The 22,675-nt window shown below is 44.7% G+C and overlaps 2 protein-coding genes across 2 annotated transcripts; both read left to right on the top strand.

Moving 5' to 3' along the window:
- Nucleotides 1–1,770: 1,770 nt before the first annotated feature.
- On the top strand, nucleotides 1,771–9,041 carry TMEM107 (transmembrane protein 107). Its single transcript, XM_081271072.1, has 5 exons — nucleotides 1,771–1,991; nucleotides 2,155–2,222; nucleotides 2,322–2,422; nucleotides 3,191–3,287; nucleotides 3,512–9,041. The coding sequence occupies exons 1-5, from the start codon at nucleotides 1,905–1,907 to the stop codon at nucleotides 3,579–3,581; spliced, it is 423 nt and encodes a 140-aa protein (XP_081127198.1). The 5' UTR covers nucleotides 1,771–1,904; the 3' UTR covers nucleotides 3,582–9,041.
- Nucleotides 9,042–19,124: 10,083 nt separating this feature from the next.
- Nucleotides 19,125–21,687, top strand: VAMP2 (vesicle associated membrane protein 2). The gene is made up of 5 exons (XM_081269978.1): nucleotides 19,125–19,482; nucleotides 19,998–20,118; nucleotides 20,587–20,745; nucleotides 20,825–20,876; nucleotides 21,496–21,687. Coding segments are annotated over exons 1-5 (351 nt in total). The 5' UTR covers nucleotides 19,125–19,480; the 3' UTR covers nucleotides 21,513–21,687.
- The last annotated feature ends 988 nt before the right edge of the window (nucleotides 21,688–22,675 follow it).

The following is a 22,675-nucleotide window of genomic DNA, read 5'->3' on the forward strand; positions in this document are numbered from 1 at the left end:
ATTTTTCCTTTTTTTAAAGAGAGAGAGAGAGAGAGAGAGAGAGAGAGAGAGAATTTTTTTAATATTTATTTTTTAGTTCTCGGCAGACACAACATCTTTGTTGGTATGTGGTGCTGAGGATCGAACCCGGGCCGCACGCATGCCAGGCGAGCGCGCTACCACTTGAGCCACATCCCCAGCCCTCTAATATTTTTCTTTAACATTTTATTTATAGCACCTTTTACCTTGTGGGTTTGCTATTTGCATACATGTTTGTGGTTTACCTCCCTGCCTAGAATATAAACTAAAGGAAAGTAGGAACTTTTGTCTTGTTTGCCAATGAACTTCAAGAGCCCAGCACAGTGCCTGGCACTTATTAGATAGTCAATAAATATTTGTTGAATAAATGAATCAGAATGTCTCTTGGGTTTGTCATTTAGTCTGGCTTAAAGGCACTGAAAGGGAGTGGGGAGGTGAGCGATTGTTCTCCCGAGAAATAGGCTCAGAGGTCCCTTAAGGATGAGACTCTAATGTGAACAAAGAACGTGGTGTGTCCCAATCCACGACTAAAACACCCAGGTCACCCCAGGTGAACTAGGCTTCACGAAATAATCACACAAAGATAGAAAAGTACCTTTTTCTTTGGGTCCTGTGATGGCTCCTCTGACCTTAGGGGTCCATGGAAAGAGCAAGAGGAGCGGGTGCTGAACACTTAATGGGGAAGAAGCCATTCAAATGAGGCAGGGGGTAGGATTACAAGGGAACTGGTGAGTGTAGCTCAACCCCTCTGGGTGCCGCCTACTCCTTGGGCCACGCTTTGTTATCCCTGCGAGGGAAAAGACCCCAGTCATGGCACTACCGCGGCAGAATACAGTGATCTTTCAGATGCCCCTGGTGCATCAGGATTTAAAGATGCCTGAGTTTGGAGTGGCTCCCCACAGTGGTGAGAACTTTCCAATCCGCAGGGATTCCCCTTGAGGCCCCAAGGTTACTCTGGTCGTCCTTAATAAGAGGTTCTTGGACTGTAGCTGGGCAACGCCGGGCATCCAGCACCTCCAAGCGACAATGAAATCCGAGTTGGGTCTGAAGTAGACTTCTATTCCCTTCCTCCACTCCCCCCACTCCCTTTTTGGTCCTGGTGATCCTCTCCGCTCCCGAAATTCGAACCTCATTCATACTCTAAATCCAGGATATTGGCTGTCTCCTGCATCTCAGCAAAAATCCCTCCTCAAACTAAGCCAAGTTATCTGGGTGAAAGCAGAGCCTTCTTTAAGGAAGGCTCAGGTCTGGGGTCATTGACAACGAAGAGCTCCATGATAACAGATGACTACCGGACAATCTAGGGACACCAGACTCCCCACGTTGAGTTTCCTTGCTTTCTCGGGCCCAGGGCATTGGAAAGCCAAAGGGATGCAGATGAGGGAAGGGGAGAGTATCCATATTTTGGCATGGTGGTAACCCAAGCCGGCGTGGAGGTGCAGCGGTCTCGGGCAACTCTTAGGCGAAGGGTAGTCCTGGGCTGGGTAAGGAGACCGCACGGGTATCAGGATAGGCCGGCCAGGTGTTCCCGGGCGAGGTAAGGGCGGGTCTCCATTTGCCGGCCCTAAGAGGACAAATCTGGTGATGCGGCGCTTGCTACAGCGTCCACTCTTAGCCGCGGACTGCAAAACCGACGCCGGAGGGCAGCTGTAGCTGCGAACCACTGACATCCTGGTTCCCCTCCGCAGCGCGTGAGTTTACTCCTCTCGCGAGATTTTCGGAGAAAGGGGCGTGGCGCCGGCCTACGCAGTTACCAAGACAACTGGGTGGCGCTAGAGCGCGCGGGATGTAGGCGTAAGCCGAGATTTTGCCCGCTAGCAGAGACTCTAGGAGTGATCTTCTTTGTACTCCCATCCTCTGAGGCCGTGCCCCTGTCCCCAAAGGCCATGGGTCGGATCTCGGGGCTCGTGCCCTCTCGCTTCCTGACACTTCTGGCGCATCTAGTGGTCGTCATCACCTTATTCTGGTCCCGGGTAAGACACACAGCTGCCCTCCCTCCTTTCGCCCCCTTTCCCATCTCCGAGTTGCCTCACCCCAGTCCTGCCTCACCCCTTTGGGGCCTTGCCCCTTTGTATCCTTCCATTCCCCGCAGTCCACCCATCATTCATTTCTCTTCCTTTCTTCCCTGCTTCCCAGGACAGCAACATCCAAGCTTGCCTGCCTCTCAGTTTCACTCCTGAGGAATATGAGAAGCAAGACATTCAGTGAGCTCTTGGGGCCGGGTGGTTTGACCCGAGTTGGTGGGAATGAAAGGGTCTTGAAGAAGTCCAGAAGTTCTGAGCCAATCCCTTTTCTCTTTGCAGGCTGGTGATAGCACTGTCTGTCACCCTGGCCCTCTTTGCAGTGGAGCTGGCCGGTTTCTTCTCAGGAGTTTCCATGTTCAACAGCACTCAGGGTCTCATCTGTATCCTTTCTGCCTTCGCGATTTCCTTCATCTAACAAGTCCTTTCTAGCACAATGGTCCAAGCCAGCAAAAAGAATCCAGTTGAAATTTTCTAAGGCAGTGCAGGGGATTTAATACAATTTTCAAACATTTGTTGGGGCTGGGGTTGTGGGTCAGAGGTAGAGCACTCCCCTAGCGTGCGTGAGGCATTGGGTTCGATCTTCAGCACCACATAAAAATAAAATAAAGATATTGTGTCCACCTATAACTAAAAAATAAATTATCAAAAAAATTTGTTAAGCCCTGTTATGCACTGGGCACTGAAGATTCCCACATGGAAGGAGGCAGACACACAGACATGCATCTGTAAGAGTGATAAACAATTCCAAAGGAGGGTGTAAAGATATAAAGCCAAGGAATTGAGGCACATGGATTAGGGAAGCTCTTACTTTTGAAATGTGGACCAGGAGGATGGTGGCTCTGGAGGGTGATGCCAGCAGAGTGTGGACTGGGGTGGGTAGAGAACCTACCTACCTTACCTCACCTAAAGGGTCCAGGCTGATCCCTAGGTGTGCAATGGTGGCCATATCTGGCCAAACTCAGCTCTGGCCTCTAGTCATATGACTGTCCTAAAACTCAGAGACAGGGCTGCTGACTGTGGTCCTTGCAATACGATGAGGAAAAAGAGAGATTAACTCCGGTTCAGGTGCCAGCCTCACTGACAGCCATTTCGGGTCCATCATTGCCTGTGGATCCAAAGACTTTCCTTGACTCTGGTGCATTTCCAAGCTATTGGGGCTCACTGTAGTGCATCTGTGGCTCTATCCTTCTTCATATTCGAGCGCTGGGAGTGTACCACATACTGGTACATTTTTGTATTCTGCAGGTGTGATAGCATTCAATATTTGGGGAATGGGGGAAGAAGAAGGATTACCCCCAATCTGAAGGTTTCCCCTATATAGGGCTTTCCTCATGTATGATATACCATATCCACTCAACATCTTGTAGTCTTTTGAAATTGCATCCCTCATTCTCATCCCACTTCCTTAGACCCAGGGGGTGGAGTTTCTGGTTTGAAGGGACCCTGAACTCATTTCTTACCTTCCACAGTGCCCTCCCAGCTATCACTGAAGTGGCTTTATTCGTCGCTGTCCTTGGTCTAAAAAAGAAACCTTTCTGATCACCTTCATGACGGGAAAGAAAGTAAGGACGAAGGATGGAGGAGCGAGAAGCTGCTAACCGTTCCTGGAAGAAGGAAAGCATAGGCTTCAGTTTCTTCTCCCTCTCCTCTCAAACTATTTCTGGTAAAGGATGGCAGTGGGATAATTATCTCCCGAATACGAGATTAGCGTTTTCCTTAGTGCCTTGTAATAAAATATATTTTATAGTAAGAGCAAGACTTATGCAATTTGCAGGAGACAATTGGGGTAGTTAAACTGCTGGAGAAAAGAAAGGCTGTGTTTCAGTCTTACAGACGGTAAGATAACCAGTATCGCTTCTACTTTGATTTTTACGGTAGATGTCAGGCGGAAGGAAGTGGGCGGGGATATGTAAATAATAATACGCTCAGAGCTCGGTACGCGTATGTGAGCAGAGCATTATGGGAGCAATTAATTTCTCCCTTTTTGGTGCGGAAGGAAAAAATTTACTTTAAAAGATTTTCGAATAAATTCAGCGTTAGCATTAAAAGACCCTTAAGTAGCTGAGTTGATCAGGTTAGCTTGTTGTATACTCACCGTAGTTTACAGCGGAATGTATTCTACTGAGTACGGACAAGGCAACGGTACTTCGTATCGTCAGGTGGGATAATCCTTACCTGTTCCTCCTTTTGGAGGGCAGATAGAACATGATGATTGGAGTTCGCATGATTCGTGATTAACGTCTCTGCGTAATCAGGACTTGCAACACCCTGATTGCTCCTTTCTGATTCTTCCTGACGATCTGATACCTTTTAATTTGCAGTGACTGAGAGTAAGCGTGGGTGTAAGTCTCATTTTCGAGTGTAGATGTTGAGTGGGTTGGGCTGCTTTCTTATATTTTATGGTCATGTGCTAGGGAATTTGCTGTATTTTTTTACTGTGATGTTTATCACTTTTTCTATAAAGTTTCAGTCATACTTATTGTTGTAAGTGGTATGTTGTCAACCTTCAACATTAGAGGACTACTTGCTCAGGATGAAAGCCCGTTAGAAGTTGGAATAACCACTCACAAACCTAGTGAAATCCTTATTAAGTCTGTAGTCTGATGAGAACACTCACTCCTTCATGCCTTTGCTGATAATAACATAGAAACACACAAATAAGTCAAATGTTCTGTCATGTCACAAAATGAATATTCTTAAATTCACTGTAGGTTGGGAAGGTTCTCTGTACACCTTTCAGTCCTGAATGGCAGAGACCGCACCATTAAAAAAAAAAAAAGCAAAACTCATACAAGGAGATACTCTCTAATGATGCCTTACATACACATAACTTTTCTGTCTATCCTTATAGCAGGCCTTCATTCTTAGCATTCATTAAATACTTACTTATTGAGCTCTTACTATATGCAAAGTGATGCAACTAGGACTAAGGGAATAGATGTGAAAAAGACCCATACTCAGCTTTGACCATTACAAATCTTATGGCTAATACAGAAAAGAAACAATTTCTAGTTCACCCAGAGTAATTAATTCTACAAATTGTGAAAGTCCTACAAAAGACAATTAAAGGTGCTATGGAGTAGAGATTAATTTGCCCAAGGTGTGGCAAAAAAGATTGCTTCTTAAACTCCTGGAGCTTAGCAGGAGCAAAGAGGGGAAGCCAGGAAGATGTGCCTTGCTGGCCATGGTTAATGCCTTGGTAGGAAAGGTCTATTTCATCCCCTTACAGTCAGGCTGCCTCTGTTGTCCCCCAGTGGAGTGTTCCTACTGACTTAGGAAAGCTGATTATCAGCTTACCATTATTAAAGGTCATGTAAACTTACAATTAAATAACCTATAGTTAGTCTGAAGCATAACTCAGTGGAAGAGTGCATACTCAGAGACCTTGAGGCCCTGGGTTCAACCCCTGGCATCAAAAATTTTTTTTAAATAAGTAAAAAAAGTAATATAAAAAGAGGCAATAAGTACCAAGTGCTTTCTGCCTTGGTGATTTTATTGTTATACATTCCTGTGATTATTTCTGTTTATTGTATCTGTATGGTAGAAATAATATATAGTGATGTTCTAGCATGCATCTGTTCCCAACTAATTTATTGACTTTTAGCTGGTTTGAAATAGACATTAGCAGGAATTTTTACACTATGGAAACTGGCAAATGCTACAAATCAGGCTGTTTTATTTGTCTACATTTAAGAAAGTGATACAGAAAATGTTAATGGGGATTAAATTTAAAAGTGTTAAGTCTGCAATTGTTACATTGTGAATAGCACAATCCAGATATTCTTAGGATGTAAGGTGGGTGGTATGGCCACACCTGTCACCCTAGCAGTTTGGGAGATTGAGGCAGGAGGATTGCAAATTCAAGCCAGCCTTGGGCAACTTAGTGAGACCCTGTCTCAAAAAAAAAAAAAAATAATAATAATAATAATAATGGTGTGGGTGAGTGGCTGGGAAGGTAGCTTAGTGGTAGAGCACCCCTGTCTAATCCCTAGTACTGCAAATATTCATAGGATTTGAAAACTATTATCTGATTTAACAAAGAAGTCACTTCAGTCATTGACAAACCAGTGGGGTTTCAACATGTATCTTTATTTTATGTTGGAACTATATTTGTAGTTAGGCTACAATTCCATTTATAAAATCACAAATACAGGAATGGAATTTATAGTAAATAATATCATATATTTTACTATTATCTATAAATTTTGTGCTATAATACAGTAAAATTTATTTAAAAAACTTGTCCATATACATAAATGCATATTTTAAAAAACAAACAAAAATGCATACTCTTTGGGGGTAGAGTTGGTTTTTGAGCATTTACCAGACCATACCTGTTCTGCCATCCCAACAGACTGCTTAGCATCAATGACTTCCTTGTTTGGGAAATGACCCAGGATCACTTCTTGGGCTTCAGTTTGACCTCTTTTCAAAATGTAGTATGTTGACTGCTCCCTTCTTCTTTTTTGGTACCAGGGATTGAACCCAGGGGTGCTTAACCACTGAACCACATCTCTAGCCCCCCTCCCTTTAATACCTTCATTTGTTTATTTATTTATTTTTATGTGGTGCTGAGGATCAAACCCAGTGCCTCATACATGCAAGGCTACCACTGAGCTATAACCCCAAACCCCAGCCCTTTTTATTGATTGTTTTGAGATAAGATCTCACTAAAATGCTTAGGAACTACCCAAGTTGTTAAGACTGGCTTTGAACTTGCAATCCTCCTGCCTCAGCCTCCCAAACTATTGGGATTATAGGCATGCACCACCATGCCAGCCTCCTAGCACCTAACTTCTTACCAGGCAGTAGGGGTGTAGTGTGGTGTACTACTGACAGCTACCAAAGGGACCAAAGTGTCTCAGCTCAGTTCACCGAAGTATTTCATGGGATTGTTAAGAGATTAATTGAGATAATCCAGGGGTTAGGCTGGAGTGTTAGTAGGGTGTTGGACCTCTGATAACTGGTAGGTGCCTGTTCCCTAAGTTGACTTAGATTCTGAGACTTTCCCATCATGGTGGATATCTATTATTTTTGCCTGTTCAGTATCCATCCTTTTTACTGGTAATAGCACCTTTCTTTTCCTTTGGGAGGCCTTCCCCCATTCTTAGTCCTTAGGGTTAGTAAGAGGCTGACAGCCACTCCCTCCCATCCCTCTCTCTGCTTCAGGGGTGGCCTTGAGGTCCAAGCCTGGCCAATAAAAGCATTCCATTTTTCTAGCCACAGCTTTTGGTTCAGACATAAAGCCTGATAAACCAGGACTTTTAATTTAATTTAATTTTTTCTATCTGTCAGTACTGGGTGTTAAACCTAGGGGAACTCTATCACTGAGCCACATCCTCAACCATTTTTACTTTTTATTTTTGAGACAGGGTCTCACTAAATTGCCCAGCTGGCCTCAAACTTGCAATCTTCCTTGCCTAAACTCCTGAGTTTCTGAGATTACAGATGTGTGCCACCATACCCAGCAAACCAGGAAAAGAGAAGCCTGGTCTCTGAGAAATAAAAGCCTGCTGTAAAATACAATGACTAATGCAGTGTAGTACTGTTGCATAATTAGATAGGCCAATGGAACACACCAGAGAGTTCAGAAATAGGCCTAAATACATAGAATTCAGTGGATGATAAAGACATCATTTTAAAACAAGTAGGGAACTTTTATATATACTCAGAAGAATTGAAAGCAGGGACTTGAACAGATTATTTGCACAAATATGTTTATAGCAACGTTATTATAAGACTTCAAAGCAGAAGCAATCCAAGTGTTCATCAATGGAGGAATAGATCAACAAAATGTGGTATGTACCTACAGTGGGATATTATTCAGCTTTAAAAGGAAGGAAATTCTATGGGATACAGGGGGTGGAGAGAGGGTAGACAATGAGTACAGGAATAGATAGACAGCAGCAATAACTTATTTATTTATTTATTTTTGGTACCAGGGATTGAACTCAGAGACACTCAACCACTAAGCCACATCCCCAGACCCCTTTTGTATTTTATTTAGAGAGAGGGTCTCACTGAATTGCTTAGGGCCTCACTAAATTGCTTAGGCTGGGTTTGAACTTGTGATCCTCCTGCTTCAGCTGCTGGAATTATATGCATGTGCTGCCACACCCAGCCATGAGCAATAATTTCTAATGTTCCATAGCACAGTAGGATAATTGTGGTGAGCAACAATGCATTGACTTTCTTTCTTTCTTCTTTTATAATATTTTTAGTTGCAGGTGGACATAATAACTGTATTTTATTTATGTGGTGCCAAGAATCAAACCCAGTGCCTCACACTTGCTAGGCAAGTGCTCTACCACTGAGCCACAACCCAGCCCTGCACTGACTTTCAAAACAGCTACTAGAGAGAATTTGGAATGTTCCCAACACAGACAGTAGAGCTGGGCACAGTGACACACGCCTGTAATCCCAGAGGCTCTGGAGGCTGAGGCAGGAGGATTAAAAGTTCAAAGCCAACCTCAGCAATTTAGCGAAACTGCTAAACAACTCAGTGAGACCTGTCTCCAAATAAAATACAGAAAAGGACTAGGGGTATTGCTCAGTGGTTAAATGCCCTTAGGTTCAATATCCAGTACCAAAAAACAAAATATCTAAAGCAATAGATATGCCAGTTACACTGATCTGCTTATTACACATTGTAAGCATGTATTATAATGTCATCCTGGATCCCATAAATATGTATAATTACTATGTGTCAATTAAAAATAAAAATATATTTTTTTAAAAAGGACCAGATGTAGTGGTGCATGCCTGCAATCCCAAGGATTTAGAAGGCTGAGGCAGGAGAACTGCAAGATCGAGACCATCCTCAGCAATTTAGCAAGGTCCTAAGCAACTTACAGAGACAGTCTCAAAAAAAAAAAAACCAAAAACAAACAAACAAATGAAAAAAAAAAAAAAAAACTCAGTGCCTCTGAGTTTAATCCCCAGTAACTGCCCACCTCTGCAAAAAAAAAAAAAAAAAAAGGGAATTCTGATATATGCTACAGCGTAGGTGAACCTTGAGGACATTATGCTAAGTGAAATAAGCCAGTCACAAAAAGACAAATATTGGGCTGGGGATGTGGCTCAAGCGGTAGCGCGCTGGACTGGCATGCGTTTGGCCCAGGTTCGATCCTCAGCACCACATACAAACAAAGATGTTGTGTCTGCCGAGAACTAAAAAATAAATATTAAAAATTCTCTCTCTCTCTCTCTCCCCTCTCTCATCTCTCTTTAAAAAAAAAAAAACAAAAAGACAAATATTGTATGATCCCACTAGCATGAGGTACCTAGAGTAGTCAAATTCATAGAAAAAGAATGGTGAATAGGGGAGATAAATAGTGTATAGAGTTTCAATTTTGCAAGATGAAAAGAGTTTTGGAGATTACACAAGAATATTAACATACGTATTACTGAGCTGTGCACTTAAAAATGGTTAAGATGGTGAATGTTTTGTATTTTTACCACAATTTAAAAAGAGATCATTTAAAAATAAGTCAGTGGGGAAAAAAGGATCAGTCAATGAAAGTTATTAGAACAACTGAATAGCCATCAGTTAGGGAATAATAAGGATCAATACCTTGCACCAGTATTATTTATAGATCAAAGATTGCGGTATGGGGTTAGGTTTGCAGCTCAGCAGTGAAGGATTTGCCTTGCATGTATGAGACACTGATTTCGATTCCTAGCACTATGTAAAAGATAAATAAAACAATAAAAGGTATTGTGTGTGTGCATGTGTGTGTATAAAGATTGCAGTGTGAAAAATAAAAAGCAATCCAGATGCTTAAAATCCCAGTGACTCAGTGACTGGAGGCTGAGGCAGGAAGGTTACAATTCAGGGAGGCCCTAAGCAGTTTAGCAAGACGCTGTCTCAAAACAAACAAACAAACAAACAAACAAACAAAAAAAAAAAAAAAAAAAAAAAAAACCCTGGGGGTGGTGGTGGGGTTCTGGCTCAGAAGTAGAGCATTCTCCTAGCAAGCGTGGGACCCTAGGTTCAATCCTCAGCACCACATAAAAATAAATAAATAAAATAAAGGTATTTTGTTCAACTACAACTAAAAATAAATATTAAAAAAAAAAAAAGCTGGGGCTATAGCTCAGTGGACAAGCACCTCTGGGTTCAATCCCCTGCCCCACCCCCGAAAAAAAAAAGTAAATGGTACTCAGAGAAACCTTAGAATTTTTTTTTTTTTTTTTTAGAGAGAGTGAGAGAGGAGAGAGAGAGAATTTTTTAATATTTATTTTTTAGTTCTCGGCCGACACAACATCTTTGTTGGTATGTGGTGCTGAGGATCGAACCTGGGCCGCAGGCATGCCAGGCGAGCGCGCTACAGCTTGAGCCACATCCCCAGCCCCAGAGTTTTTAATCTTATTTTGGATAATTTTAGACCTATAAAAAAGTTGCAAAAATAGTGCAACATGTAACTTCTTCACTCAGTTCCCCAAATGTTAACATCTTTCATAACTGTGATTTATTGGTGGAAACCAAGAAATTTGCCTTGATACCACACTATTAAATAATCTACAATTTTTATTTGGATTTTTCTATTTTTTTTTTCCATTAATGCTCTTTTTCTGGTTTCAGATCTAATCCTGAATCTCATTGCATTAGTTGTCATTTCAGATTATATTTTCCCAGTCTGAGACTGTTCCTCAGTCTGTGTGTGTATGTATGATTTCTTGAACATATTTGAAGAAAAATGGTAAGTTATTTCTCCTTCTCCTTCAGAAACCGTCCCTCCATTTGGATTTGTTCAATGCTTTTTCATGAGTATACTGAGATTATGCATTTGGATTTGTTGTGTGCTTTCTCATGAGTAGAAATGGGGTTATGCATTTTTTGGCAAAAATACATAGAAGTAATGTGCCCTCCAAGAGAATTTTTAAAAATAAATTTGGGATGGGGAAGATATTTTTATATATGATAACAAAACACAAAGTCTGGGCTGGGGATTTAGCTTAGTTGGTAGAGAGCCTGCCTCACATGTACAAGGCCCTGGGTTCAATCCCCAGCACTGCAAATAAAGAAACCACAGAGGGGCTGGGGTGATGGCTCAGAGTACTCGCCTAGCATGCATGAGGCACTGGGTTCGATCCTCGGCACCACATAAAAACAAACTAATGTATCCACCCAAGACAAAAGATACATAAATAAATATTAAAAAAAAAAGAAACTACAGAATCCATAAAAGGAAAATACTGGTATATTTAAAAGTATATTAAAAGTGTGGAAAGTTGGGGTTGTGGCTCAGTAGTAGAGTGCTTGCCTAGCATGTATGAGGTACTTGGTTTAACTTTCAGCATCACATATAAATAAATGAATAAAATAAAGGTCCATCAACATTTAAAAATATTTTTTTTAAAGAAATGTGGGATCTGGGTACAGTGGGGCATGCCTTTAATCTCAGTGACTGGGGAGCCTCTGAGGCAGGGGGATCCTAAGTTTGAGGTTTGTCTTAACAAATTAGTGAGTCCTTAAGCAACTTGTTAAAACCCTGTATCAAAAAAAGTTAAAATAAATATAGAAGACTGGAGATATGGCTCAGTGGTTCAGCCCCCCTGGGTTCAATCCCCAGTACCAAAATTAATTTTAATTAATTAATTAATTAGTTGGGGACTGTGAGTGTAGCTCAGTGATAAAAGTATGAACTTAGCATGCATAAAGCCCTGTGATCAATTCTCAGGAAGGAATATATATATATATATATATATATATATATATATATATATATATATATGAAAAGCCTGAACAATCCAATAAAAATGTACAAAAATTTTCACAGACATTTCACAGATAAGAAAATACAAAGAGGGGCTGAAGTTGTGACTCAATGGTAGAGCACTTGCCTAGCTCGCATGAGGTGCTGGTTTTGATCCTCAGCACCATATAAAAATAAATAAATAAATAAATAAATAAAAATCGTGTCCATCTACATTAATATTAAAAAAGAAAAGAAAATACAAAGAGCAAGGTGTAGTGTCGCACACACCTGTAATCCCAGCAGCTTGGGAGGCTCAGGCAGGAGTATCACAAGTTCAAAGCCAGCCTCAACAATTTAAGCAACTCACTGAGACTGTCTCTAAATAATACACAAAAGTGGGTAGGGGATGTGGCTTAGTGAATGCCCCTGAGTTCAGTCCCTGGTACCCCCTCCCCTCGAAAAAAAGAAAATACAAAGAACTGTCACACATGAAAAGATGCCTTACATTCACAATATGAGAAATACAAGTCATGTCTAATTTTGTGTGTGTGTGTGTGTGTGTGTGTGTGTGTATGACCTAAAAGTTTCATAGGTAAACAGGCCTCACCTGTTTGTTGGTGGAACTAAAAATTGGTAACACATTCATAGAGAGCAATTTGGCAAAGTCCATCAAAATCAAATCAGTCAAAATTACTAACACCCATATCTTTTGACTTAGGATTTTCATGTCTAGGAATTAACCCAACATTTTCACAGGGGTGAAATGGAAATGTGTAGATTAATCTTTGCCTTCACTTGTATTGGCAAAAGGTTAGAAACATCCTAAATGAGTGTCTACAGGAGATTTGTTGAATTATGATACATCCATGCCATGGAATACTATGCATCCAGAAACTAATTTGTGCACTGTGATGTAAAACTCTCCAAGATATATTAAGTAATAAAAGCAAGGTGCAGGGCTGGGGTTGTGGTTCAGTGGCAGTGCACTTGCTTAGCATGCGTGAGGCACTGGGTTCGATCCTCAGCACCACATAAAAATAAACAATTAAAATAAAGGCATTTTGTCCTTCTACAACTACACACACACACACACACACACACACACACACACAAAGGTGCAGCTGAGAGTGAGGGCTACCTGGGCAGATTAGCCAGATCCTGTCTCAAAATCAAATGATCAAATGTTAGCTGGGAATGGTGGCTCACACCTGTAATCCCAGTGGCTCAGGAAGCTGAAGCAGAAGGGTCACAATTTCCAGGCCAGCCTCAGCAATTTAGTGAGGCCCTGAGTTAGTGAGAGCCTGTCTCAAAATGAAGCAGAAGGATGGAAAGTTCAAAGCTAGCCTCAGCAATTTAAAAAGGCCCTAAGCAAATTAGTGAGACCCTGTCTCAAAATAAAAAATAAAATGGGCTGGTAAAGTGCCCCTGGGTTCCATCCCCAGTACAAAAACAAAAACAAAAATCAAATGTTAAAAGGGATTGGGGATGTAGCATATAGCTCAGTGGTAGAGCATTTGCCTAGCATGTCTGAAGTCCTGGTTTCAATCTTCAGTACAGAAAAACAAAGTATTGTAGGGACAGATGAGGCAAGACACTGAAGACAGCAGGAAATAGTTTTATTTGGCTGCAGCCAGGCTCAGAGGGCCACAGCTTTTACTGTAATCAATCAATCCCCTGAACTCCAAGTTCAGGTAGTTTCAGAATTTTATACCTAGAATGTAAGGGGAGGGGCTCAGAAGTTCACAGTCTGCAGAAGTGCACATAAAAGAAGCTTTCTTTCACTGTTCTGGGCAAGTTAACCCTTCAAGGACAGCACCTGAGAAGGGGAGAGCTTTTTCTCCCCTTTCTTTCCTCCCCCTGCCAGCTGTTACCATGGAGCCCAACTGGTAACTTCTCTTATCTTAGAAACATAGACATTTCTGTGAACATCTCATGCTCAAGGCCAGAGGCCTTGTTTATATATCTCTACAATCTACTATACTGGATAAACGTTTGTGAAAAACTTCTAAGGGGGTGTCCAGCACCTGGAGTGGCGGTTTCTTCAGGCTAGTGGCCAAATAAAATAGGGCAACATGAAAATAGGAAGTTTATCTACATTGAACTCTTTTGTAGAGACTCTTTCACTGACAGTCCTAAAATCAGCCATGGTGAACATTTCTGAAGAAGCCCAGTTAAGATTTTTGTGGAGGAGGGGGTACCACTACAAAAAAGCAAGGTACAAGGAGTCAGCTGACATTAGTATTAAAAGGTGGAAGCTAGGGCTTGGGGCTATGGCTCAGTGGTAGAGCGCTTGCCTAGCACACGTGAAGCACTGGGTTTGGTCTTTAGTACCACATAAAAATAAATAAATAAATAAATAAATAAATAAATAAATAAATAAATAAATAAAATAAAAGTATTGTGTCCATCTATAACTAATAATACTTTTCACGTTTTGAAAAAGTGGAAATTATAAATATGATTGTATATACCAAGAACCTTTTTGGTTGGGCACAGTGGTGCACACCTGTAATCCTAGTAACTTGGGAAACATCACAAACTCAAGGCCAGTTTCAGCAACTAGAGACCCTGTCTTAAACAAAACCAGGGGCTGGGGTGTAGCTCAGTTGGTAGAGTGCTTGTCTTAGAAACATAAGACTCTGGGTTCAATCCCTAGCACTAAAAAACACAAAACAACAGTGAAATTCCTGGAAGGAGGCACAAGCAATGAGAGAACTGGTTGTTGTGAGGAAAAAGATGTTGCTGGGATACAGGAAAAGAACTATATGTTTTGAACTATATGCCTTTTTTTTTTTTTTTTGGTGGTGGTGGATTGGAACCCAGGGCCTCCAGCATGTTAGGCAAGTGTTCTACCAGTGAGCTGCATCCCCCAACCCCCTATATGCTCTTTTGAACTTTTGAACATAACTTGTTTTTCTTTTAAAAAAATATACAAACAAGCTGCAACATTTTTATCAAATGTGAGACTGCAGCTGCTTATGTTGCCTATCTAGAAATGAAGCTAAGTCACAGGAAAGCAGAGCTCAGGAACAGAGAAACATCTTTGATGACATCATTCCAGTACCCAGATCCTACTGTTTCTAGTTATGTGAGCAGCCACCACCAGATTCTACTCTTTCCTTCCTTCCTTCCTCCCTCCCTCCCACCCACCCATCCACCCTCTCTTCCTTCCTTCCTTTTTCTTTTCCCATTTTGGGGCTGAGGATGGAACTCAGGGTCTTGTGCATGCTAGGCAAACAGTCTACTATTGAACTACACCCCTAGCCCCAGATTCCACTTTTTATTATTTTTAAGTGCAAAAAGAAAAAAAAAAATTGGTACCAGAGATTGAATGCAGGGGGTGCTTAATCACTGAGCCACATCCCTAGTCTTTTTTATTTTTTTAGCGGGTACTGGGGATTGAACTCAGGGGCACTCAACCACAGAGCCATATCCCCAGCCCTACTTTTTTTTTTTTTTTTTTTTGTACTAGGGATTGAACCCAGGGGTGCTTAACCACTGAGCCACATTCCCAGCCCTTTTTTGTATTTTACTTTAGAGTCAGGCTGAGGCTAGCTTTGAACTCAGGATCCTCCTGCCTTAGCCTCCCAAGCTGCTGGGATTATAGGTGTGCACCACCATGCCCAGCTCAGATTCTACTTTTAGTTTTAACAATGTTTGAGTCATGATCATTAAGTCCATCACAACAAGGGCCACACAGTTGTTACTGGCACTTATCTGATACTTGTGCAGGGAGAACCACACAGATTAATATAATTCCATTTTATGTGTGTATGTTATGATTTAATACAAAGATTAAACCTATAATTGGAAAATTAAACAAAACAAAACAAACAAACAAAAACCCTAAGGTACAAATCAATGTGCATAGTCTGTTAGCATTTTTATTTATTATTGTTATTATTTTGGTATTGGGGATTAAATTCAGGGGCATTCAACCATTGGATCACATCCAGTTCCAGAGGCAGGGTCTCACTGAGTTGCTTAGCACCTCGATAAGTTGCTGAGGCTGGCTTTGAACTCATGATCCTCCTACCTCAGCCTCTCAAACTGCTGGAATTTACAGGCACCACTGTGCCCAGTTTACCATTTGTATTTATAAAAAGAGGAACCCCTGCCTGTAATCCCAGCAACTCAGGAGGCTGAGACAGGAAGATGGAAAGTTCAAAGTTAGCCTCTAGCCTCAGCAATTTAGAGAGGCCCTTAAAATATCAAATAGAAAGCCTGGGAATGTAGCTTGGTGGTAAAAGGTCCCTGTGTTTAATCCTCAGTCCAAAATAAATAAATAAATGAAGATTAATAGATAAATAAAATAAATAAAGAGGGGGGGGGAAGAAGTATCTAGGTATATACTGTGTCTGCAACAACTATCCCCTGAGGATTTACACACCTTTAGACAGCAGCTGTTTAGGGTGGGCCTGGGATGGCTCAGATCTTCTGATGGTTCACTACCTTCTTTGTATCTTTTGGATTGTTCAATATGGTTGAGTTACTTATTTTAAAAAACTGATATTGAAATTTTTAAATATAATTATCAGAGAGAAGATATTGCAATCTGGATTGAGCAAAATAGATAAATGAACAAAAAGCTTTTATTTAGTTTTTCAAAAACAAGGACATCCAAAATCTTCTAGAAAGTAAAACAAAAGGATGTGGTGGCCAAGGGAACTTCACTGTTATGCCTAATGTCACATTATCTGTGTGATGAAAAACGAATCCACTCTGGCTTCCATCCCCAGTACCCAGGGCTTAAGGTAGAATTGAGGGCTCCTGGCAATTCACCTAAAGCATCTGACACAGGAGCCTTTGGAGCTTCCCTCCCCTCCTGGAGCTGGGAGCTTGACAAGGTGTCCCCTGGAAACCATCAGGGCCAGAGGGCACCTTAGAGGTTACAGGATTTCTGCTGATCTCAGACGGCTCGCCTCCCAGCCTGGGTCCCAACCACAATTCATCTGTTCTTAATTAAAAGACCTTTGTTGTACAAGCTGCGTGGAGGGACACAAGAGGTCCCTGAAATTAATTACTAGTTTGGTCAGGTTTGACTCACGAGGATAGAGAAGTTTATGAGTAAGTGTGGCAATGGCACAGCCCCCTTCCATCTCAACTTCGAAACCAGCAGTTATTTCAAGAGGGAAAAACGGGGGACTGGGGTTGTGGCTCAGTGGTAGAGCACACATCTAAGTGAGTGTGAGGCACTGGGTTCGATCCTCAGTACCACATATGAATAAATAAAAAATAAAGGTATTGTGTCCACCTACAACTAAAAAAAATATTTTTAAAAAAAGAGGGAAAAACGGTGCGATCTCCTTAGAAATGAACAAGAACGTCAGGCCCCCAGCCCACATCCTTAGAAGGATCCTTAGGGGCGTGGCCTAGAAATCCAGCCTTCAATCCCCCAGTAGGGAAATGTGGAACCCACCATGTCAGTTTTGCAAATACTTTATTTATTTATTTTGATAATCGACTCCCTCTTTCGTGGGTCTCCATTCTAACTGCTTGCAGAAAACATTCTCTTACTCATTTCCAGGTGAATTCGGTCATCCTACCTCATTCCTCCCGCCGCCCACCACCTATCTAATTTTGGAGTTTCTTGGCACCAGAGCCTAGGTCGGGTGTGTTGGGGAGGGGTTGTGCAGTGAGTCCTCACTCTGAGGTCAGTCCTCCTGGGTTCCCCATCTCCATGGCTCATATGTGCTCTCATTTCTACTCTGCTGCTGCTGCTCCCCCCCCCATCCACATTGCAAAAGCAATGTATTAGCTTTCTAAGCCACAAACAATGGGCTCTCCCCAAATTTATGTGGGCTTCTGTCTTCCACATCCCCTGTACTTGGCCAGGGAAAATGGGGATCACCCCATTTCCTTGAACTAGTATTCAACATTATGCCAGGTCCTGCACTAGGCTGTCCCCAGCTAGTGCAGGGTGTTGGGGAGGGTAGAGGGCTCTGCCTGTTTGTACCTACCTCCTCCTAACTCTCTCTGTCTTATACCCACACTTTGAAGCTTTTGAACTTGAAAGTCTAGAATTTGGCATCTTTATTCTCTGACTAGAAAGGAAAGTGGTCTCAGGGACAAGAAAAAAAAAGCCATTTTTTTACAGCAAGATCTGAGACCCCATGGAAGATGCTCCTTTCTTTCTTTCACATAAGCTGAGACAGCCCAAAATTATGTCAGTGTAAAAGGACCACGGACATGGCTGCTCCTGGGAGGTGGAAGGAGCAGACAGCATTTTAGATTTGGCTGAGCCCCAGCACCCAGCACATACACTAGCTGCTCACTCACCTCCCCCAGACAGCTGGGAAATGACACCTCTGGTGACAGAACCAGTCCCTGGGCTTCTGCTGGGAGGGGGTGGGGCACTGCAGTGGAAGAAGATCACAGATTCTGAAGCCCTGGAAAGCCTGGGTGGGGGAGGGAAGAAGCCAGCTCCTGTTTGGCTCAGAGATGAAGGCCACCAATCTTCCTCCCCAAGCCTCCAGGGATGTAGTGAGTACCCCCCAACGCAGGGACACTAGGCCTCCTCCAAAATGCCTCCTTCACCCTGGCTTTGACCCACCAGTAACTCACTGGTTCAATCTTCTTTGAGAAGCTGGATGGGAGTGTGTACAGCTGCTGGGTCAGTTTAGAGGACCCAGATGGATGTCAGGGATGGACCAGGCCTGAAATAATCTCTTCCCATTACCCAGGTCAAATCATTGAACAAAGTTGATGTCTACACACGTAGTTGCTCCAGAGAGAGGATGTCCAAGGTCACATCTGTGATTGGAATCCCCATGTAAAGTAGGCTGTATAATCAGAGTACTGCAGGTGTTGCCCTTGCCCTCTCCTGCCTGGAGAGTCTGGGAAAGAACTAGGTGTTGGCTAGCCTGCAACCACTATGTGAAGCAGCCCTACTGGGCAGTCTCTGCCCTCCTCTCTGGATTCTTTAGCTTGCTGTCCTCAGTCACGTTTGCTCCAGCTTTGCTTACAGAACACCCTGGGTCTGAACTTTAACTTTGAGGATCCGCAGCTTTCACGGGCCTGCAGGCTCTCCTAGGACTTGGTTGGGGATAGGGTTTTAGTTCATACCCCTTAGTGGCCGAGTATCCCATATCTCCCTTGAGACATCTACTTGTCCTATGATGGGGTAGGATCAACTCCCACCACTCCAGTCTACCCAAGCAACAGGGTCCCAGCTACACTCATTTCCGGGCCACCTGCACTGGCCCTTTCTTATTTCCCATCCTCAGCCCATTCCAGGTGCTTGAAGTTGGTTACCAGGTGTTGGGAGACTTTGTGCTGTGAAGGATGCATGCAGACTGGTTTACTGGATTCGCAGATAAGGGACGAAGTAGTTTAGGTGGAGGAGTGGGACCCATGGTATGTGAGGAGTGTGGTATGCCATACATAAGACACAGGTGGCAGAGGGCTTGGGAACGGTTGACCCAGTGGTTAGACGAGGTGTGACGGTGGGTTTAGGGGAGCCGCAACAATCACCTGGGGGCTCTCGCGGGCGCTGAGGCAGGTGCGGGAGCCCCAGCAACACAAGACCCCCGCCCGCCGCGCCCTGCTCCGCCCCGCCCCCGCTCCCGACGTGTCTCCTGCCTAGCCCCGCCCCCTCCCGCAGTGCCCGGATGCGGGTGACGCGCGGCCGCCATCTTCCCGTCCCGGGCAGCCAGCGCCAGTCCGAGCCAGCGCGAGCCGCTGCCGCTGCTGCTGCCATCACTGCCGCTGCCAAGTCCTCCGCCCGCTGCCCCCACCATGTGAGTCGGCCGCCCGCCGCCCGCACTGTGCTGCCCGTGCCGGCCGCTGCCTTTGGAAACCGGCCGCGGGGAGTGCCGGGGTCCCACCCGCACCCTCCGCGCCCGGGGGCCCGGCTGGCTCCGTGACTGCGCGCGGGCGGCCGGGGAGACAAGCGTCCCCGGCAGGCCCGCGCGGGCGATGGCCGCGGGAGGCAGCGGATCCCGCGTCCTCCCGCCCTGCCCCACCCCTGTCACCACGGCCTTCAGTCATTTCTGGTGGACCCCGGACTGTGACCGTGAGGTCGCCCTCATGTGACGGGCAGGGAAACTGAGGCCCGGAAGGGGGAGGGGGGCTCGTTCAAGGTCACGCAGCTCTTCCGCGGCAGGGCGGGATAGAGACCGGTGATCCCATCGGGTGGCCTTCCTTCCGAAAAGGAGGACTGGAGGGACGATCCGTGGACAGGTGGATGGGCGGAGCCCTGACCGTGGTGCTAGCGGCCTCAGGCCCTGGGTCTTAATCCGTTCCTGCTCCTCAGGTCGGCTACTGCTGCCACCGCCCCCCCTGCGGCTCCAGCTGGGGAGGGTGGACCCCCTGCGCCCCCTCCAAACCTCACCAGTAACAGGAGACTGCAGCAGACCCAAGCCCAGGTGGATGAGGTGAGTGTGGGGGACGGGTGTCAAAGACAGTGGGTGAGACTGGGATTGGCAAACAGTTGTGGAGGACCAATGGTTTGAAAGCGATGACAGTCTATGGCCTGTGGTTTTTGAGTCAAAGACATGCCATGCCCCATCCCTATCTCCCTGTCAGCACACACTTGGAAGGGTGCTAGCCTGGGGTGTGCCTGCCTGGGCAGGTGTGCTCTGATGATGGATAGCCTGCTTGAGGCTCCATAGATATAGGGTGTTGCTTTGACAGCTGAGATGTCTGGCTACCAGCACACCCCTGATGTATGCTCCTTGCATGTCCCCAGGTGTGCTAGGCATGTTCTGTGTGTGTCCTTGGCATGTTAGCCTGGCAGCATCGGGGTGCATGTACCATGTGTGGCACAGTGGGCACATGTTCGAGGAATGCCCTCGTTCAGGCGGGACTTGGCACACTCCCTGCCTCGTGGACCCCTCCCCCAGGTGGTGGACATTATGAGGGTGAATGTGGACAAGGTCCTGGAGCGGGACCAGAAGCTATCGGAACTGGATGACCGTGCAGATGCACTCCAGGCAGGGGCCTCCCAGTTTGAAACAAGTGCAGCCAAGCTCAAGCGCAAATACTGGTGGAAAAACCTCAAGGTAAACGAGGGGCAGGTAGGAGGACTGGGTATATGGGGGTATCATGGTTTATCTTACTGACATCCCTTCTTACCCCCAGATGATGATAATCTTGGGAGTGATTTGCGCCATCATCCTCATCATCATCATCGGTGAGTGGGGCAGGAGTGGCCAGGGCCCTTTCTCTGGAGAGATTTCCCCTGTGGATTCTGGGTTTTGAAGGTCATTAACCTAGTTTTGACTTTTCAACAAAAGACATATGTAGCTGCTAATTGCAGTTCTGGTTCATCTAGAGCTGAAAACCTTTTGTGTTGTTTAGCCTTCACTTTGCCTGGATATGGGCAATTTCTATTATGATTTTGAAAATAGGAAATCTGGTGGGTCCCCAGTATTCTATTGAGGACCCTTTGGGCCTAAGAGCCCAGTCTGGGAACTCTAGAACTGGGGAGAAGGAGATGGGAAAGGCCCAGAGACTTAAGATATGACCAGGAAGCCAGCTACCCCACTGTTTGAGAGCTTGTAATTTCAAAGGCCCACAGAATTAGGGGTCTTTGATTCTAAGACCATGCTGTAGAGTTAAAGGGACTTTGGAACCCACCATCCAGAGCTTTTGCTTTATAGATGGAGATACTGAGGCCAAGAGAGGGGAAGGGACACCAAGCAGCTGGGGAGTGGAGTGGGGAGGATTGGAACAGGGCCAGGCCTGACACACTGCTTTCTTTCTCTTTCTCCCCTCTCCCTCTTCCTCCTCCTCTTACCCTCTCTCCACAGTTTACTTCAGCACTTAAATCCCCGAGGAGTCTGCCCTGCCTAGAGAAGGGCCTCTCCCCCACCCCCAGCTGTTCCTTCACCTCTCAGCCATATCTTTCAGCACCCTTCCCCTGGATCCGTGTGTGTGTGTCCGTGTGTGTGCCCCCTTGTAAATAGCCAGCTGTTATTTATACATATATAATATTATATATATTTGGTCTGTTTGTAGTTTTATTACTAGAAGATTTTTCCGGTTGTCCTTAACACCCCTTCCTGAGGTTCCCATCTCCTCTCTCTTCCTCTTCCCTTTCCCTCTCTTCCTGAACGGTCCCAAGTCCCTACATTTGCATCTGCTATGCAATATTCCCTCTCTCCTTCTCCTTCCCTTGGATTTAACTGACCCACTCCCCTCACCAGTCCCCCATGCAACACCCCAAAAGATAAAAAAGTACCTGTCCAATCCTCCCTAGGTGCATCTTTGCACCCTTTGGGAGGTTCTGAGACTGGCCCTACTTGGTCCTAAGAATCCCAAGGTCTTCTGGGAGCTTCCAGCATGTTACTTAGCATATCATTTGCATACTGACATCTCTTTAGGTTTCCTTCTTCCATTTTTCTCTTCTCTCAACCTGTGTTTCTTTTTTACTGAGGAGTTAGTCCCCATTGGTCCTAGTATCACACTTTCATTTGCACGACATTACATGCAGGTGGTGGGGAGTCTGGGCTTTTGGGGAACCAGGCGGCCCTGGTCCCCAGTATTGCCCCCTCCTAGCCCTTCTAGTCCAGTTTGCCTTCCCTATCCTAATTTTCCAATCCTCTTGTACCCTCCTCTCCCTCCCCCCAGCTGGTGTGTAAGTGTCTTGGAGTTCAGTGTGTTATGATGGACCAATAACTCTGCCACTTGGGGTCTCTCCCTACATTCCTGCTCCCCAATTTTCACGTGGGGCATGCAACTGACATTCCCAGGGGTCTCCCTCCTTCCCATCTGCCTGATCTGCCTCCTCCTCCCACCAGGAGAGTTGGGGGTTGGCAACAATCTGATCTCTTTTGGGAGGAGTGGCTACCAGTGTGTGTGTGGGGGGTCATCACTGCCTTGGGGAGGAGTGGGACAGGGCAGAGAATCCCCCCAATTCCTGCCTGAAATCTCTGGCCTCACCCCTGCTGGAGGTTGGACTGAAACCTTCCTCCCCTGTTTGGGGGGTGT

This window comes from Spermophilus citellus (assembly GCF_964194105.1).
Source record: "Spermophilus citellus genome assembly, chromosome: 17".
In the NCBI taxonomy this organism is placed as follows: Eukaryota; Metazoa; Chordata; class Mammalia; order Rodentia; family Sciuridae; genus Spermophilus; species Spermophilus citellus.

What these genes read in the sequence shown, in the direction of transcription:
- TMEM107 (XM_081271072.1), top strand. Translation starts at nt 1,905, where the DNA reads ATGGGTCGGATCTCGGGGCTCGTGCCCTCTCGCTTCCTGACACTTCTG. An exon ending in TATGAGAAGCAAGACATTCA is followed by an intron (nt 2,223 to 2,321) that starts GTGAGCTCTTGG and finishes TTCTCTTTGCAG; the next exon opens with GCTGGTGATAGCACTGTCTG. An exon ending in CAGCACTCAGGGTCTCATCT is followed by an intron (nt 2,423 to 3,190) that starts GTATCCTTTCTG and finishes TGCATTTCCAAG; the next exon opens with CTATTGGGGCTCACTGTAGT.
- VAMP2 (XM_081269978.1), top strand. An exon ending in CCCAAGCCCAGGTGGATGAG is followed by an intron (nt 20,119 to 20,586) that starts GTGAGTGTGGGG and finishes CCCCTCCCCCAG; the next exon opens with GTGGTGGACATTATGAGGGT. An exon ending in ACTGGTGGAAAAACCTCAAG is followed by an intron (nt 20,746 to 20,824) that starts GTAAACGAGGGG and finishes TCTTACCCCCAG; the next exon opens with ATGATGATAATCTTGGGAGT.